The 18,550-nt window shown below is 36.8% G+C and overlaps 2 protein-coding genes across 5 annotated transcripts in view; one reads left to right on the forward strand and one right to left on the reverse strand.

The window, feature by feature from the left end:
• LOC145238498 (uncharacterized) overlaps nucleotides 1–18,550 on the reverse strand; it is a 64,303-nt gene that overhangs the window by 30,461 nt on the left and 15,292 nt on the right. For all 4 annotated transcript variants that reach the window (XM_080101690.1, XM_080101689.1, XM_080101688.1 and 1 more), the window contains exons 3-4: nucleotides 8,071–8,303; nucleotides 1,394–1,522 (exon numbers count right to left, since the gene is read on the reverse strand). In XM_080101690.1, coding sequence (XP_079957816.1) covers nucleotides 1,394–1,522; nucleotides 8,071–8,303 — 362 coding nt within the window. The remainder of the gene's footprint in view (nucleotides 1–1,393; nucleotides 1,523–8,070; nucleotides 8,304–18,550) is intronic.
• Nucleotides 12,449–13,218, forward strand: LOC145237627 (uncharacterized). The gene has a single exon (XM_080100564.1). The coding sequence runs from the start codon at nucleotides 12,517–12,519 to the stop codon at nucleotides 13,216–13,218; it is 702 nt and encodes a 233-aa protein (XP_079956690.1). The 5' UTR covers nucleotides 12,449–12,516.

The following is an 18,550-nucleotide window of genomic DNA, read 5'->3' on the forward strand; positions in this document are numbered from 1 at the left end:
AGATTGTATATGTATACATAAAATTAAGCAATTTCTTAACATCAGTAATATTGAAACAAAAACAAGCAGGTAATTGGCGGCCGTTGGTGAAATAAAGATCCGGATGTGGCCATTGTAGCAAAAAGGTTGTGCACCCTTACACTACACTACTGACCTAAATTCAGGAAACTGCTGAAAACAAAAAACTGCAGCGGCACCTTTAATACTCTTTTGCAACTAATTCACAACAAATTGAAGTTGAAATTTTTGCTACAGAAGAGCATTGCAGCTGGGTGGTACAACCATTTTGAGGAAAGTTGTATATTACATATTTTTGCAAGTATATGAAAAAACTGCCCTACATGTTATTTGATATCATGTCTCAATACGTGATAACATGTCTCATTTCATCAAATTATGATACTTTGATCTAGATGTAGTAAAGTTAATCTTTTTGCTTTTTTCTGGCTATCAACATATACCATTTGTCATATTTGCAACAAATTTACATTTGCTACATAATTTCATTAGGGTCCCTATATTTATCTGACGTTTAATAACATAATTGTTTATGCAAGCAGAAACAAATAGGTGTATGTTCGGATTCGTAATCGTATAAATAAAGTGCAAATGTGTTTTAAACATACCAAATTTGATTCAATTCAGACATTGTTCAAAAAAATTACCCAATTTAGTGGGCAGGTGGGGCAAATATTGGGAATGCAGGGTGAAACATTACAATCACAACATATAAATGGCAAAAAAAGAATGTCTAAATTTTATCCAATTCAGACACTGTTTAAAAATTGACCTATTTTAGGGGGCTAGTTATGTAAATACTGGGGCTATAGAGTCGAACCAAACTGTCCAACTTTTTTCTAAATCAGATATTGTTTAGAAATTAACCTATTTTAGGAGGGTGGTGGTAAAACTATTGAGGCTGTAGGGTGAAACACAACAATCAACACTTATGAATTGCAGAATGAACAGACCATCCAAATTTCATCCGATTCGGACACTGTTTAAAAATTTACCAATTTTAGGAGGCTAGTGGAGTAAATACTGTGGGCTGTGGCTATCGAGTCGAACAAAATAAATGGCACATCTACATGTCCATATCTACCATTTGTGAAAGTATCATCCAAAACCATTTCATGCCAAAAGTACATGGACAAACTTCCATAAAAAAGTACATGGACAAACTACCAGAAAAAAGAAGAAAAAACAGAGCAAAATCAAGATGTGTCCCCTTTAGGGAAGGTTACATTGTTACCTGTGAACACCCCCTAGCTGCCATCTGCAATAGCTACCGTTTTGGTGTAAGTAGATCACAATCACAAGTAGCGTTATCTTCATATAATATTACAGCTTTAGGAATGAAACCCATAAAAATTTCCAAAAACTGTGTACTTACATCAATGGTGTCCAAACTTTGACTTGTGGAAGCTAATCGTGACTTTAAAATACCGATAACATGGTGAAAGGAATCAATTTTCGACTGATGCTTTGCTTGTAATGTATGAAGAAATGTCTCAAACTGGGTCTGAAACAGCAAGAGTTTGAGAAAAGTTTTTTTTGCAACACAATAAAGTAAGTAGAAAGGGTTCCTCTCAAATAAACAATCAACTTTTAAAAAGTACAAAACTTTTGAAAATGTTGATGGTTAGGACTTTTAGGGTTGGGGTAAGGGTATGAAATGACAATAACGCTGTTATGTTTGGAAAACCAATGAATAAAAAGCAAGGAATGTATTTTTTACGATCCTGACTTTCTTCTCGGTCCTGATTTTATATCATTGAAGTAAACATAAACAGAATCAAACTGAAGAAAATGCATTAAATTCCCAAGAAAATTTTGTTCAAGTACAAAATTGTTAAGCACTGTTAATTATCCGCTGTCTATACATAACATTGCTGTGGCCGTTATATATTTATGTCTGCATTCATTTTTGAAATAGTAGCAACTTCTAAAACAAAACCCAAATAAGATCACGAACAATGACAAATTTCCACAGATGCAACGAAATTTTGTGTGGTTTCAGTAAACTATGCAAAAGACATTTGCACTACAAAATCATTTGACAGATAAATTTGCAATCTACATAAACCGCTATCGGTTCAGATTCAGTTTGGGATAACTTTGTTTTGTTTTTAGGGATGTGGGTTCGGTTCAGGTCTTTAAAAATGTCGATTTTGTGGTTTGAGTTTTGTTCTGGTTCAGGCAAATTACCTGGTCTGAACCAGTATGCGGTTTTAAAAACCAGTTTATATCCCCTTTCTATTAACCAAATTCTTCCCATCATTTATAGGGCCTTTTCCAAGAGAGACAACATAAATTTAATTATTTTGGACACACCCTATACCAGGGGCGGGCAACTTCTCCAGTCGGCGGGCCTGATATGGGAAAATGAAGTACTTGGCGGGCCGGATTCCTGCGTCGATACATTAATCGCGTATTTATCCAGTGATTTAAAACGAATTTTTGACCACCTAAACCAGGGGTGGGGAACCTTTTTGTTTATAAAGGCTTAGTGCCCTAAATAGCCGCATGTGGCCTTTAGGCCGCAGGTTCCCCACCCCTGAACTAGGCTATACGTGTGGAAACAAAGAAAACCGTTAAAGTAGGACACACAAGGTTGGTAGTTATGTCGTAACAATGGACGTATGGTGCAATGGTAACAACGGCGGGAATTTTTTTTGCTATTGGGGAGCGTTACAACTGTAATTTGACGTAGTAAGCAAGTAATGGGGGATTGCGGCAGACTGTGGCCGCGGGCCACATTATCATGTAAGACCGGAAACTGTCCGCGGGCCGCTGAAAATCCCGTCGCGGGCCGGATCCGGCCCGCGGGCCGTATGTTGCCCACCCCTGCCCTATACTATACAAAAAAATAAAAAGGTGGCATTCCCATATATTTTGTTTTTATATATTGTGTATCCTATTTATCGATTTACTATTCACATTATTTAATCTACACACATGATTATTTTTGTAAGCAAACACGAAAGAATTCACACATGTGTTTATGCGAAATAGACATGGTATAAAGGTTTACAAATTTTTAATCTTTAGTTTCTATTTTAGAAAAACAAATTAGTAGAATGCATCAACCCAAACTTTAAAACCATGACAATACTCACATTCTGATAATCTTCAGGTTTGCAACAGGGCTTATGGCAAATATTTGCACAATGTGCACACAAATGTGCAGGTCATAATGTGCGCACCTTTTTCGAAAATGTGCAGGTGCCAAAATGTGTCACATTTTTTGAAAATGTGCAGGTCAACATGTGCAGATTCCAAAAATTGTGCAGGTGCCAATTTTTTCCCCTTTCACACACAAAAAGTTTTTCTATCCCTTTAACCCACCTTTCCTGAATTTTTAATTTTGAACAGTGTTCTATGCAAATCAATTAACTTATATATGTTATTTTTCTTGTTAAATGCAGTAGATTAAGTTTTTTAACTAAACAGAATGACACTTCAGGGCAAAATAACTGAAAATACAATGAGGTTGCAAACAAATGCAATGGTTAAAACACTCATGGCTGCATAAATGGTTAGAACTTATACTTTTGCATTGCACATCTATCATTTTTTCATGACATCTCGGTATTGTCATTTTCTCAACCTGTTTTGTTAACATTATACATGATTTTTACCAAATGTCAAAACTACACCTTTTTTTGTAACGGCAATAATCTAGTTTCTGTATATTAGTCAGGAAACAATTACAAGTTTTGCAAAAATATCAAAAAAGATATTTTGGTGTTTTATGCTATTCATACAGTAGGTCTTTCTAGCCTATCTGGTCCACTTAGATCTAAGCCAGTGTTTCTCAACCTTTTTTCATGTACCACCCTTCTTAGGTCAACACAATTTATAAACACCCTCATCAAAACTGACAAAAATCAAAACAATTTTGTTTCACTTACAATATCAATGCGATAATTGAGAGCTGAATCTTTAATCTATATTTTAGCACTTGAAATAATAACATGGTAATGGTCATCAACATGATACCACTGCAGACAGTGCTCATTGCCTTTAACTTGGTACCAGTGATGGGCTAAAACTACAATTGTTCTGTTTGGTTGAGCACCGAGCATCTTACTTTAACACTTGGTGCTCGGTCGAGTTTGTTGCATTATAACGGTCACACACCGTTCCCATTTATGGTGTTTGTTACGTATTTTAGACCCCTTTTATTGCCCCCGAGGCTGTGTTTTCGCTCTAGAGCAGGGGTCCGCAAATAGTGGGTCGCGACTCAAATTTGGGGCGCGAGACCTTCCAGTCTGGGTCACGAAATATTTCAAAATTTCCCATGAATATAAGCATCGCAAAAAGTATTTGCGGACCCCTGCTCTAGAGGACCCTTCTGCAGGCATCTCATGGTGCTGATGTTCTGGCTCTGTGACTGACAAATAACGCATTGTGATTTGCACAAAAGCATTGGGACATCATCATCAAAACCATGTAGCAAACAAAGTACCCTATACAGTCAATACTTACTCAAATTTATGTTACTGGTCGCTGGACAGATCTAACAAAAATGACTTTTGTTTCGTGTTACCCCCTAATCGCCTAATTATTCTCTAGTGCCCCCTAATCGCCCAATTATTCTCCAGCGCCCCCTCACTGATAGCGAGAACTACTGATCTAAGCTAATAACACAATAGTAAGTCAGAAGCAATAACATGAATGTTTTAGCAAACTTGGGCGGCTTAGCACATTTTGCCCTTACACACACTATAACCTATTTTGAAACGATAATACATTCCCTATACTTAATTCAAAATGGGTCCTATACTACCAACCATCTTGCATAACATTAGTTGTTTCTGCAGGCAGAAACTCATGGGTCCCCCACACATGCAAAGTCGAAAACAATGCAATTCAAGACTATGCAAATCTGATTCAATTCACACATTGTTTAAAGTTGTCCAATTTAGTGTTTTATTTATAAGAATAAAGGAGTAAATAGTGTCAAAATAAAGTAAAACACAACAATTGACACCTATTAATAACAAATTCTACAAGCTGTCTAAATTTCATTCCATTCCAACACTGATCAAAAATCTCGCACATTAGGGGGCTGGTGGGGTAAATGTTAAAGCTAGGGTGAAACTTAACAATCGACACCTAAAAAAGACATAATCTACCAACTATCCAAATTTCATCTCATTTCGACATTGTTTACAAATTTTATCCATTCTAGGGGTTAATGGGGTATATGGTGGGGCTACACGGTAAAACACAACAATTGACATCTATAAATGCTATAGAGCTATACAAATTTCAGCCAATTCCGACACTGTTTAAAAAAAACACCCATTTTGGGGTGATAGAGGGGTAAATATTGGAGCTATAGGTTTAAACATAACACTTGACACCAATGAATAACAAACTCTACAAGCTGTCCAATGTTCACTTGATTCTGCACTTCGTTAAACAATTTCACCAATTTTAGGGAGCTAGTGGGGCAACTAAAGGGGTTCTACACACAAAAGTATAAAATCTGAAACTACAATGACCCAATCAACAGTACTGTAAAATTTTATGCAAATCGGCCAATGTTTAAAATTCTGAACACCAGAGGTGTTATTAGCAACATTTGTTAATGCTTCTGACGTCATAAGGCTGTTAACACCCCTCTAACTGGCATGTGCAAAAACGTTCATTATGAAATGCACAAACACAAGCAGGGTTTTTTTAAGGTTTGGTTTGGGTGACCGCTAAGTAGTTTTAAGAGATCGCAAGTGTTTCATTTAAATACCAAAAAACAGCCATATTTGCTTAAACGAATTATTTATTAGGCTACTGGCAAATTTTGGGAAACCGCTGGAGAAATTTGTAATTCCAAAACACCTTAAAAAAAACACTGTTACACAAGTATCATTATGTTCTGTTACCTTTATTAAACTATTACACCACAGAAATTTTTCGTTTGTGGTCGCAGCAACATACAAAAACGTTTTACACTTTCAGGTCTAGCGGGGTAAATACTGAGGTTATCATGTCAAACAAAGCAGATGGCACATCGGCACAACTATATCTACCACCTGTGATAGTTTTATCCAAATCCATCCAAGATTTCATGCCAAAAGTGCATTGACAAACTTCACAGGAGAAAAAAAAAGAACCATAATTAGGACATCACATCAAGTTATTTGTGTGGGTTTCAAAACTAACCTAACTAGAAAGAGGCCTTCTGATGTACTTCCATTTTATATATTCTATATACTTTTTACCAATTTAGTATGCATATACACATCCTTTGATCTTCACAGTTTTTTTGCAAACAAACAAAAATGAATGGGTATCCACACGCATGTTTGTGCGGATTTACAGTAAATAAATGTTGCAGTTATTTTTAGATTCTTATGAAAAATTTATGAAATTATTTATAGTTAAATTATAAGAAAGCATTAACCCAACTTTAAAACAGTTTTGTCCATATTCTGTTTGCATGATTATTGTCACATAATTACAAAAACTGTACAAATAAACGAAAATAATACTTTCAATTTAATATCACCTTGATATTGTTCAAGGTCAGTTTTTAAACACAAATTTTCCTAGAAAACCTTAACAGTTATACTACAGACGCAATAAATTTAAAAGCCATTTGCTACAAAGGTATACATAACAAATTGTTTTTCACTTAACTTTGTTTTCAGCAAAACGAGTACCATTTACCTGTGGTAACCTTCCACGGTGCAGATGCCGAATGACCTTTTAACACATTTCAATAGCATGCAGTCCTTAGTGTTCAACAATACCGTTTTTCCGAATTTAAACATGACTTAAGTATTGATTCTTGATTTGACTTGTCAAAAATAGAGAAGTAATGTTATGACAAAAAAACGTTCTTAAATGTGTTTGTAATACCTTCAAGGGACCTATAGTGACTCGTGGTCATGACGCGACCAAACTGACAACGAGAATTTTAAGACCATTCATTGCAGCTTTCGAAAAGGTCAAGTTTATTTTTTCATCATTGTATTGACAAAGTTTTGCTTGGCATATAAGAAACCGACGTATGTTTATGGAATTTAAATCACGTCTTAGGTGTAAAACTTTTGCCAAAACTGAAAATGCGCATGATAACTTAATAAAACGACGTGTCATTGCTGCGCAAATACAGCTGATTTCTAATCACTGAAACAACTGTCTCGACTGTCTCGTAAAATGTCTGTCCGGGCGTTAAGCTGAGCACTCCCGCTCTGCACTAAACCGCCTTTATGGTAAACCAGTGAGTTATTCCCTTGGAATCGGGAGTTCTATCTGACTTAAATTTGATTAAATTTTAAGCAGTCTTTCTTGACTAAATGCATTTATCAAACTAGTGTTAGAAACGAATATTTTGGGGTTTAGGGGTAAAATGGATAAATCCATTTAAACGGTACCATTTTTTTAGAAAACCTTACATTGCATCAACCAACAAAGCATATAACTCCTAGATTATGTACTTTAGTCAGTAGTCAGTCAATGATCCGTAACATCCGATTTAAACCAAATAGGATAACAAAAGCGTCAGAAAAGAACAAAAGAGGAAATTTACTGTTTACAACAGACACAAACTTTAATCTTGCTCTTTGGTCCCCCCCCCCCCCCTTCTGTTTTAAAACATACTTCCAATGTTTTTTATTTACTTTGGTTAAAATTGCTACAACAAATCCTGTATAACCCCTAAAGCAGTGGTTCCCAACCTTTTTTGTTACATTCCTCTCTGCGCTCATTTTCGAACTATTCATTCCTTTCCATAAGACAAAAAACAAATATGACATAAAAAATTATAGCAATTTGAAATGGACCTTATAATTAGGGATGTCCATTTCAGAATCTTTTACAATCGGTTCCAAATGTGAACCGGATCCAACAGTTTTACAGTTTTTATGAAATTCCTCCCCTAAACTCATAAAATTCCTCCCTAGGGAGAAATTCCTCCCCGGTTGGGAACCACTGCCCTAAAGCTTAATAAACCCCTGTCACATGGAACCCTAGACTTACCAGTTGAAGGGTCCTGAACTAGAAGTAATAAGCTAGTTGCATAAAGCATATTTTGTAATAAATATGTTTAGCACTAACCTGAGTTTCATTTTCAATGGATTGGTACTGATTTTCAATTTTAGCAACAATTGAGAGATGATTTAGTTTCATACTTTTCATATCATCAACAATTCTACCAATCATGGCATGAGCATACTCATATGGGATATATGCTGTTTCATTAAACACATCAGTTTGTGTCAATTCAGGCCTTTTTTCTTTAATCGGTGCTGTTTGGTCATAAGGCTTGTTGGTGGATTGAACAGGGTGTTCTGCAAAAAAATTACCAAAAGCTATATCAACAAAAACAGAAAAAATAAAATCACTCCCGATTTCAACTAGTTTTTTTCCATCCCAACTGCTAAACAGGTTCTAACAAAATACCAACTACACATTTCAAATGCAAACATGATTTCAAAGTACTGTGAATGAATCTGGATAATTTGATTACAAATTTGCCAAGATATTTTATGCAATTACCCAGTTTATAAAATAAACTGGATGCTGTATGTACAGTGCCGGTTGTTTACCATTATGCTCATTAAGGCTCCTGGTGTTTAAATAAAGCTGCTATGACGCACAACTTTGGTGAGGATGCTTTCCCTTGTAGCCTAGAAAAAATACTCTCCCTGTATCAGATTAACGCTTACACTACAGCACAGAAAGTTCAATCATGTGTGTTTCAACAAAGACCAGCAGTGCAAGCACTCATTTTAACTTATCCCACACAATTCACATACATTTTTGACAGCCTCTTCAAAGTAATAAAACAATCTCCAAAATGTGCAGGACAAGATTCACTTCTGTCTCTTTTTTTGCTCAAAAGTTTATGCCACAATTTCAATCTGTGACTAAAACGGCATGATTGTTTACATGCAGCAGTTTTATTGAACTCCACATCTGTTTTCTTGCACGCATCAATCAGTGTCTATGAGGTAATCCAGATTATGTGGCAAACCAAACTTGTATGTATATCTGTTTTTTAATGCCAGATGATTAATAAACACATTGTTACTATGTTTACATGTCATGTTTCGGCTAGGCCTAAAACTTTTGTCCTTGTTTTAAATTAAAAAAAGTCATGTTTCTATGTTGCGAAATGCAGTTAGCGCAACATGTTGTTTGCAAGAACTCCATCTTCTGTGTATGTATGCAGATGGAGTGTTTGTGCAAATATGTTGTCTGTGTTTACAAGGCAGTGCCAAAAAATTGTGCATTTTTTGCACTGCTGTCAGTAATTTTATTACACACTTAATGCACAAAAAGCAATTAAACTATTGATGTTTTAATAAGGTAGACAGCAATTGTTGATGCAACAGAACCAGTAAAATGCACAGAAGATGTACATATCACAATTTATACCTTTAATATCATAACAGCCTTCTAAACTTTATGTAATAATAAAAGTACAGACTAATTCGGTTAATCGCATAATCGATTTGCCAAGACATTTGATGCGATTAACCAGATTATTGCAGATTATTGCATTGTTATGTAAACAAACATGCACGCAATTAACATATGTGCTTATTTTCACTTCCACAGCTAAAACAAAGTTGCAGTGACAACATTTTAATTTGGAAATTTCCTTATGAATACGGTCTTTAAGATTTTAGATCTGCTTTAGGAAGTTTCCCTTATAAATGTGCTAGGCCTCTCGCTTAATATACACGTCAAATAGCCAGTTGTTTCTTGCCTTCTCGTTTTCTAGTTCAAACCAATGCATTAAGTGTCAAAGTGCTAGGTGCAGATTTATAAGCATGCCAAACCTGAGAGTAAAAGACTGAAACCTGGTCAAACTTATAACTTTGACACATTCTACAGCGCAAGGGCGAGCTGCATCAGTTTCTATTATAACCCGTTATCCAATTAACAAAAAGAATAAAGAGTTTTTCAAAACCTTTAAAGACTCAGATTGTGGCGCTACTTTCTAGCTTAATCAGCAAAACTGCAGCCGCAAGATTAGTGTGACTGTCACATGATGTAAATGTATGTCACATGATGTAAATACTAACTAGAGGAATAAATGCTACTCTGAATTGGTTCTCCACCTGATAAGTTGTGCAAGGTGATGAATATCAGCGTCTTTGCCTAAACACCAGTTTCGTAATTTTAACATGTTGAACTCTTCATTTAAACGCTTGTTGTATCACTCATGGCGATTAGATAAGCCAACAAAAAAGTATCAATGTGCACCGATTTGAGATAACGACTCCTTGTTGATGCTCAGTGGTAAACAGAACGCCTATTTAATCTCATAATAACTTTTCAAAAAGGGAGGGGTTCCGGTAATATTTGCATGCAATTTATCCAGGAGCAACTGCACTTAGTCGTCCGAACACTACGCAGCTGTTTTGTTGACAGTCAACAAAAGTCAATTTGAATTTTAAACTGTTGCTTCAGGGCAGGCAATTAGGCTGCACAATTTTGAAAAGGATTGCCCAGTTAAGGGTGCGCACAGATTGATTGATTTTACTATCATATTGTCGTGTTTTGTTAAAAAAACTCAGTCTATGCGACTTTCACATAGGGATCATTAATCCGGTTAATCACATATTTCGTTGAAAATCACATAATTCGTTGAAAAGGGATTTTTAATTGTGATGCAATTAAACAGATTATGCAACTAACTGGTATCCGAGTAACCGGATTCGTCTGGTATTTCTATGTGGATTCTGGTGGTCTTGTAAAGCATGTTGCAGCCAGTATGACTCAGACCATTAAAGACTTAGCCAAAAAACGTCACTAAACAGAAAACAGAAAAGGTGACTTTCCTGTATATTTCCATTCTATACATTCTATATCCTATTTACCAATTTACTATACACCAGTGGTACTCAACCTTGTTTATTGTCGGGACCAAAATGTTGTTTTACAAAGGTGTAAAAAGACACAAAAAAGAACTAAAAATAGGATGTAGGATAACAGCAAACAACAAGAATCTGAATACTTTTTTTAATGATAGCCCGGTCATTGTACCAGTTGCAAAAACTGCAAGTGACTCGTCGCCGTCAGATCAGGGAACGCTGTACAACGCCGTAACGCTAAGTCACGAGTCGCTATAACAACACTATAACGACGGTTATGCATTGGAGGCATAATTAACGATTAGCGCACTTGTTACGCATCTGATCACGTGATTACGTTTATCCCATTAAACGACTTACCGGTGACTCTTTGCGACGTCTTACCAGCATCCAGTAATATTCCGACTTTGACAACAAAAAACCTTTAACGGTCTTAGCGTTAGGCAGCGATTGAAAGCATGGGATTGTCTGTTAATATCGCAAAAACAGTAAAGGAATCCCAAAACATGTGACGATTGGGTCATTTTTTAACCACCATACAAACATAAAAATGTAGTGAGTAAACGCTGCAAAGTTCACGTTTTGTGTTGCGAAATCGCTGGTAGTTTAATTAGGATATGAAAATTTATCCTCAAATGTCCCAACTTTGTTTGCTAGGGTGCCTGTTTTTGCAGTTGTTTCAGGTAACAAACGTTATATACAGGGTTGCCATACCGTCCTTATTTCTAAGATTTGTCCTTATTTTGAAGCGCTATGTCTTAGAAAAGTTCTTTGTCCTTATTTCTGAGAAATGTCCTTATTTTTGACTTCAGTCCTTCTTTTGTCTTATTTTCAACAATTACTGGTCAAATTCCTGCTACAAGTAAAATTAAACCTGGACCTGAGCTGTTGCGAGATGCACGAAGTATTTTTACGAACAAGGAGTGGCTGGAACAGATTGTTCCCGCCAAAATATTGCATGTGATATGTTATGGCTCGTTTAAATGCAAAGATTTGCTCAAAAACGTTTGCTTTATTTCGTGTAAAAAATTAATTTTTCAGTTGTCCTTATTTTTGGTTTCAAGTCAATAGCAACCCTGGTTATATATTTGTACACCAGGGAGTCTATGTCAGTCCTCTGCCACCAGACAAATCAAATTACCTCAGCATGCTTGCAACATAGTTACTTCTACTGAACACAATAAAAATCACTGAATAAAAATGTTATAATAATTTTTAACCTTTTGCTAATTTTTCTGGGTTTGTGGATTTTGGGTCATTTAGTTTTGATGCAGTTGTGCAAAGTTTTTTCCCAGTGTTTTTCTTTGTTTTTGGTTGGTTCTTTTTTTACATTATAAATGAAAAATATGTTTTATAATGTATTAAACTGGTCTACATTAGTTGTTGTCAAGATTAATGAATGCATAGTCAAAAATAATATAAGAATTGGATTCGATATTCTAGATTCGAAAGAATTATTCTAGAATACCCAATTATTCTACTTTGAACATCCCTACCCATATCATCCACTGTCTTTTAGAAACTTGGTTGTTTCTGCAGGCAGAAACTCATGGGTCCCCTACACATGCAAAGTTGTAAATAATGTGTTTCAAGAGATAACAATGAGAAAGTTTGGTATTGTTAGGTCATAATACAGTGATCGGTACTGTATCAGTACCCAATCCCAAGCTACGTTACAATGAACGGATATGAATTTTACTGCACGTACAACGGGCAGCAAATAACGTGCAAATACTGCACAAAACCTGGGCACAAACAACAAAACTGCCCTGAAAGAATAAAAGACTACCCGAAACTGTCAGAAACTCGCCAAAATGTAACCGCTAAAGGCGTTGATTGCCCCGCCACCGATAAGAGTGGCAACAAGAGCGCTGGAGAAGATAAGAGTTCAGACAAGCGGAATGGGGAACCGCTAGAGTTGGACACCGCCGACACCTTCACCAAAACGGGTGAAATTGAGATAAGCAACACAGAAACAAGGTTGCCTGAAACAAAGCAAATTAGCAAGCCCCCTATGGAACTAAAGCAGGGTTCGTCGAGAAAACGCCATAAAAGAAGCCCAACAGAACCAAACCTGCACCAAGCAAAATCAATCAGCCTTAGCGAGCTAAAAATCCCCATTTCCTGCCCAATATGTGATGAAGATGGATACGTGACAGAGAAACACACCAGTTTCTTTTGTTGGAAATGCTCGTCGGAGTTTAACATTGCCGCAGCGTGCTGCAACGAACTTGACCGATTTCTGGTCCCGGATAAGGAGGTGACAACGAACTGCACCATCTGCAATCAACCTATGAGGAAAATGCCCTGCTGTCACAAGTTTCAGCCCGCGTATCAAACCGACGAAGGAACTTTCGAATGCCTGGAATGCGAAAGGTAAGCGATGTTTTGTGTGTGTAAAACTGTTAACGCAATACCCAAACGAACCATGACGACCAACTGTCTAAACAACTATTGCAAGTACACAATTGTTAATTGTAATTGTGGGAAGAAAACCTGCCAACTTTTGGGGCCTAACAAAACTTATCTCTGCGAATGCGGCTTTGAATATGAATTTGACATTGAAATAGGTGTAGAACGCATTTAAATGCCGCTTTCTATCATAACTTACAACGTAGCTGGGTTGCAAAACCCCAAGAAGCGAAGAAGTGTGTTTTATTTTCTCCGTCAGAAAAAATTGATATAATTTGTATACAAGAAACGCACACATCCGCATCCTGCCTCAAACAATGGGAATTAGAATGGGGTGGGGAAATTATAGCCTCGCACGGCACAACAAAAAGCAAAGGAGTGGCGGTATTGTTCTCCAAGAACCTATCGTACTTAAAACACAAAGTAATAGTTGACAATCTTGGGCGGTTTGTTATCATAGACCTTGAAATATCTGACCAGCGTTTAACACTATGTAATGTTTACGGACCTAACAAAGACAGCCCGCAATTTTACGACAACCTGTTTAGCCGTTTGGAGGAACAACGCGCTGAAAGCGGAACAGATGAATTTATTTTAGCGGGGGACTTCAACTGCGTACTTAATGATGAAGTAGATAAAACCGGAGGAAAAACTACGCATAGCAACCGCTGCGCGAAAAATACAATTTTACAAGCGATGGAAAGATTAGAGTTATATGACGTGTTTCGCATCAAAAATCCGACTCTAAAACAATACACTCGCACACAAAAACACCCACACACAGCAAGTCGCATAGACTTTATACTCGTCACAAATACACTTTTGAACAGGACCACCCAAATTCAGATAGAACCAAGCACACATTCAGACCATTCCATCGTCAAACTCGTAATTAATCTGGATAAAATACCTAGGGGAAGAGGGTATTGGAAGATGAACATGTCCTTGTTGGACGACGCAAAATTTGTAAAAAAAAATAAAACATGGATGGCCGAATTTATGAAAAATAACGATAATGGGTCTGTATCTCCCCAAGTCCTCTGGGAAGCACTTAAATGCAACCTAAGGGGATCTATTATCAAATACGCATGCGAAAAGGGGAAAAAAATTAAAGCCCAACAAACAGAGCTAGTAAAAAAAACTTTCAGAAATGCAAAAATCACCCCAACCCCATGACGAACGCACGACGAGCGAAATCGCAATAACCCAACAACAATACGACAATATTATTGAAAGATACAGCAAAAGCGCAATAGTAAGAAGTAGGGCGCGGTGGGCAGAATATGGTGGCAAAAACAACTCATACTTCCTAAATCTGGAGAAACGAAGAATGGAGAAAAAGGCCATTACTAGATTAAACTCAAAATCCAAAATAGAAACAGACCAAAAGACTATTCTACAAGTTCTAAAAGACCATTTTGAAACGATGTATAGGGCAAGTAAAAACCCGTGCCGCACTACAAAAGATGAAATGAACGACTACGTAAACAGTGTAGGGTGTCCAAGATTAGATAAGGAAAACGCGAACGCGTGTGAAGGTAAACTGACTGTAGAGCAATGCTATGAAGCATTGAAGACAATGAAAAACAACAAATCCCCGGGACTAGACGGCTTCCCGGCGGAGTTTTACAAAGTATTTTGGAAAGATATAAAATGTCCGTTGGTTAATGCACTTAACCATGCGTTTGAAACAGGTGCCTTTTCTGGGCAAATGACTTGGGGGGTCGTAACTTTAATCCCCAAACCAGAAAAATACCTTTTATACGCCGAAAACTATCGCCCTATTACCCTATTGAACGCAGATTATAAAATAGCTTCCAAAGCCATCAACAGTCGCTTAAAAAAAGTACTACCCACGATTATAGCACCTGAACAGTCGGGGTTTGTAAAAGGTAGATACATAGGAGATAATATAAGAACGCTTTTCAACATTTGGGATCATATTTCTGAGCAAGGATCGCATGGGGCCCTACTGTTTTTAGATATATGTAAAGCCTTTGATTCAGTGGATTGGAACTTTGTTAACATAGCTTGTTCCAAATTTGGATTTGGAAAAGATATGTGCAGATGGATTAAAACATTATATGTTAACTCACAATGCTTAATCATTAATAACAACCACATGTCTACCCCTTTTAGGATAGAAAGAGGCGTTCGACAAGGGGATCCGCTGTCCCCTTCGTTGTTTGTTACAGCCATAGAATTTCTGGCCTTGGCCATTAAACAGAACAAAGCCGTAAAGGGAATTAACGTAGGTGCAAAGGAAGTTAAAATTTCGCTTTTTGCGGACGACTCTTTACTTTTTCTAGACGGTTCAGAAAAAAGCTTTCGCGCAGCATTTGCAGAAGCAAAGGAATTTGGCAAACACACTGGCTGTAACATTAATCTTGCGAAATCATGCGCCATGTATATAGGCGAAAGACAACCTAACGCCAATCACCACCTTTCTTCGGAAGGTCTTTCATGGCCAAATACGTTCATAAAATATTTAGGCGTAAAAATTCCAGTGATTAGAAACAAAACCAATCTGTTTTCTCTCAACTTTGAATCTATAGGAAAGGAAATTGAAGCTGTAACAAAACCATGGCTGGCAAGATCACTCTCGTTATTAGGACAAGTGATCATTATCAAAACCCTTGCGATACCCAAACTGCTGTACAAACTGAGCGTTTTGCCCATTAGTATACCGCAAAATTTTTTGAAAGAAAATAAACGAAAACTTTTTACTTTTCTTTGGGGCTCTAACTGGGAGAGAGTCGGCAGGAAAATATTGTACTGTAGAATAGAGGACGGTGGCGTGGAAATGATAGACCTAGAAGCCTATGGAAAATCACTTCGTTTCTCCTGGATACGGAAACTATTTGATGCTAACTATGATTCTTATTGGAAAACAATTGAAACTAGTATTACTTCACTAAACGCCATGATCTGCATTGCAGCCACCAATTTAAAACTCTCGCACAAAGAGGTCACTTAACTAACTCCCCTATCGACATTCTGGTCATCGATTGACCTATGGAAAGAATGTGTAGCCCAACTTTGGCAGCAGAACACAGTTTATAACAACGGTATCTGGTTAAACAACAAAGTAATATTCAAATGGAAACCCATCGCCTTCGAAAGTTTTATAAACGCTGGCATACTAAAGTACCAACAAATTATAGACAACAACTTAGACTATCGCAGCTTCGAAAGCGTTTGCGAAAAATACAAACTGATAAACAACAATCAAAACCATGCAAACTACCAGTGCCTTATTGCGGCAATCCCAACAACTTGGGAATCACACACACCTGACAAACCAGACAGGGAAACAGTCCTGGACAAAATATGGACAGGAATACAAGACAAATTATCCACAGCCAACGAGTGTGTACGAGTTCTTTGCTTCGTGTAATAAACAGCAACCGACCAAGCAGCAACAAAAATGGGAACTAATTCTACAAGGGGCGCCCTTAAACTGGTCAATTATTTACAAATCTTGTACAACTGTACAATGGAAACTAGACTGCGCTCCTTCCAAATTAAATTCAACCTAAGAGCCATTGTTCTAAACGATAGGCTTTATGGATTTGGGATTGCGGAGGCTGATGTGTGCACATTTTGTGGTGTGTGCAGAGAAACCATGTATCATTTATTTTGTGAATGTATTCATGTCCAGGTATACTGGGAAACCGTAAGTGCCTGGATTGACAGTGCCTTGTGTAATCGAATCGACCTTAACAATCGTATAAAACTCTTTGGAATCCACAATGAATGCTTTGAAAAAGGTTTTTTGAACTTGGTTAACTGTTTGCTTTTGATTGCCAGATTTGTTATTTACAAAAGTAAGATTCAAAAACTGAGGCCAAAGGTGGAAATGTTTGTTTATGAGATAAAACGTTGTAAGTGCAATGAAAAATTTGTTTCTCGAAAAAATGATACTATGTGGAAATATAGAGTGAAGTGGAATGCCCACCTGCGCTAATGGCTATATGTGTTTGCTCGTTATATTCGTCTTTTTGTCGTGATGTTTATGCGCAATAAAAAAAAAAAAAAAATAAGGCTGTTAACACCCCTCTGAAAAACTGAGTGAAATCAAGGTGTGTCCCCTTCAGGAAAGGGAACCCATAATAAATGGTACATTTCAAAACATCTTTATTTTTGGTATAGTAGCTTTCATGGTAATAATAATCTTTAGTGATTTTCTATGGTCTGGTGAGCGCCGCAAAATAAGTAGTTGCGTGCCGCATGCTACCCTAAAAGCCATGGTTGAAAATCACTGCTATGCACACAATTTCGAGTCACTGACTCAAGTCTCCCCATAACTGATGAATTGGTCACGGTAAAAATGGTGCAATTAAATTTAGATCCTTGACAACAAATTATTAGAAAACAGCAACCCAAAATTAAAAAGGTTTAGTCCATATCCTTTTTACATTATATTGTCACAGCCGAACAACTGTTTAATGTCCTTTTGAGATGATTTTCAGTAGCACACTCTCTTTTGTTCAACTATAATGTTTCTGATTATTTTATATGTATATAACTTAAATTTTGCTTTGGGAATTAATTAGTCAAAAATAAAGAACTTTGTTGTGAAAAACCTACAAAACCTGAACCCTAAGTTGACCTTCAGTGATCTCTTGTCCTGCGGCGGCCAAGCTAAACAATGACCATTTATTGCAACTTGTGGAAAATGTTTAGTGTTTTTACCGTTATGATAATTAGTAACTTTTTGCCTGATATATATGAAGCTGAAGTAAAGTTTAAATCAAGGCTAAGGTATGAAACCTTCGCCAAAACTAAACATGTGCAGGCCACATTACTAAACCGTATAGCATTACCACATAAAACAGCTAATCACAAAAAAATGCAATGTAAAATGCATGTTGATGTGTGAGGCAGATACCTACAGCTCTGCATTAAACCAACACAGTAAATCCCTCCCTTGAGCCTTCTGGCTTATGTCTAATTGTCCAGTGTAGTTTACACATATTATGGGCTGTAAAGGTAACCACTGAGTCGATCAGGCTAAAACTTTAAATAACAAACAAGAAACTCACTACAAACCAGTCTTTAAAATTTTTAAACAACGCACATTAAGGCTTGTAATTCTGACCTAAAGGACTGGTAAAGCTAAAAATGAATATTTCGGGGTTGTGGAGTGTAGCGGCACCTAAACCTTTTCTGGGGTTGCTGTAAGTCATCAATTTAAACTAGACAGGTGGCTTTCTGATTTGCTTCCATTTTTTATATTCTATATCCTATTTTACCAATTTACTGTACACATCATTCAATCTACACGTATGATTGTTTTT

Source organism: Phallusia mammillata, chromosome 7 (assembly GCF_965637545.1).
Source record: "Phallusia mammillata chromosome 7, kaPhaMamm4.hap1.1, whole genome shotgun sequence".
Classification (NCBI taxonomy): domain Eukaryota; kingdom Metazoa; phylum Chordata; class Ascidiacea; order Phlebobranchia; family Ascidiidae; genus Phallusia; species Phallusia mammillata.

Excerpts from the sequence above, each read along its gene's own strand:
- LOC145237627 (XM_080100564.1), top strand. The coding sequence starts at position 12,517 with ATGAACGGATATGAATTTTACTGCACGTACAACGGGCAGCAAATAACG.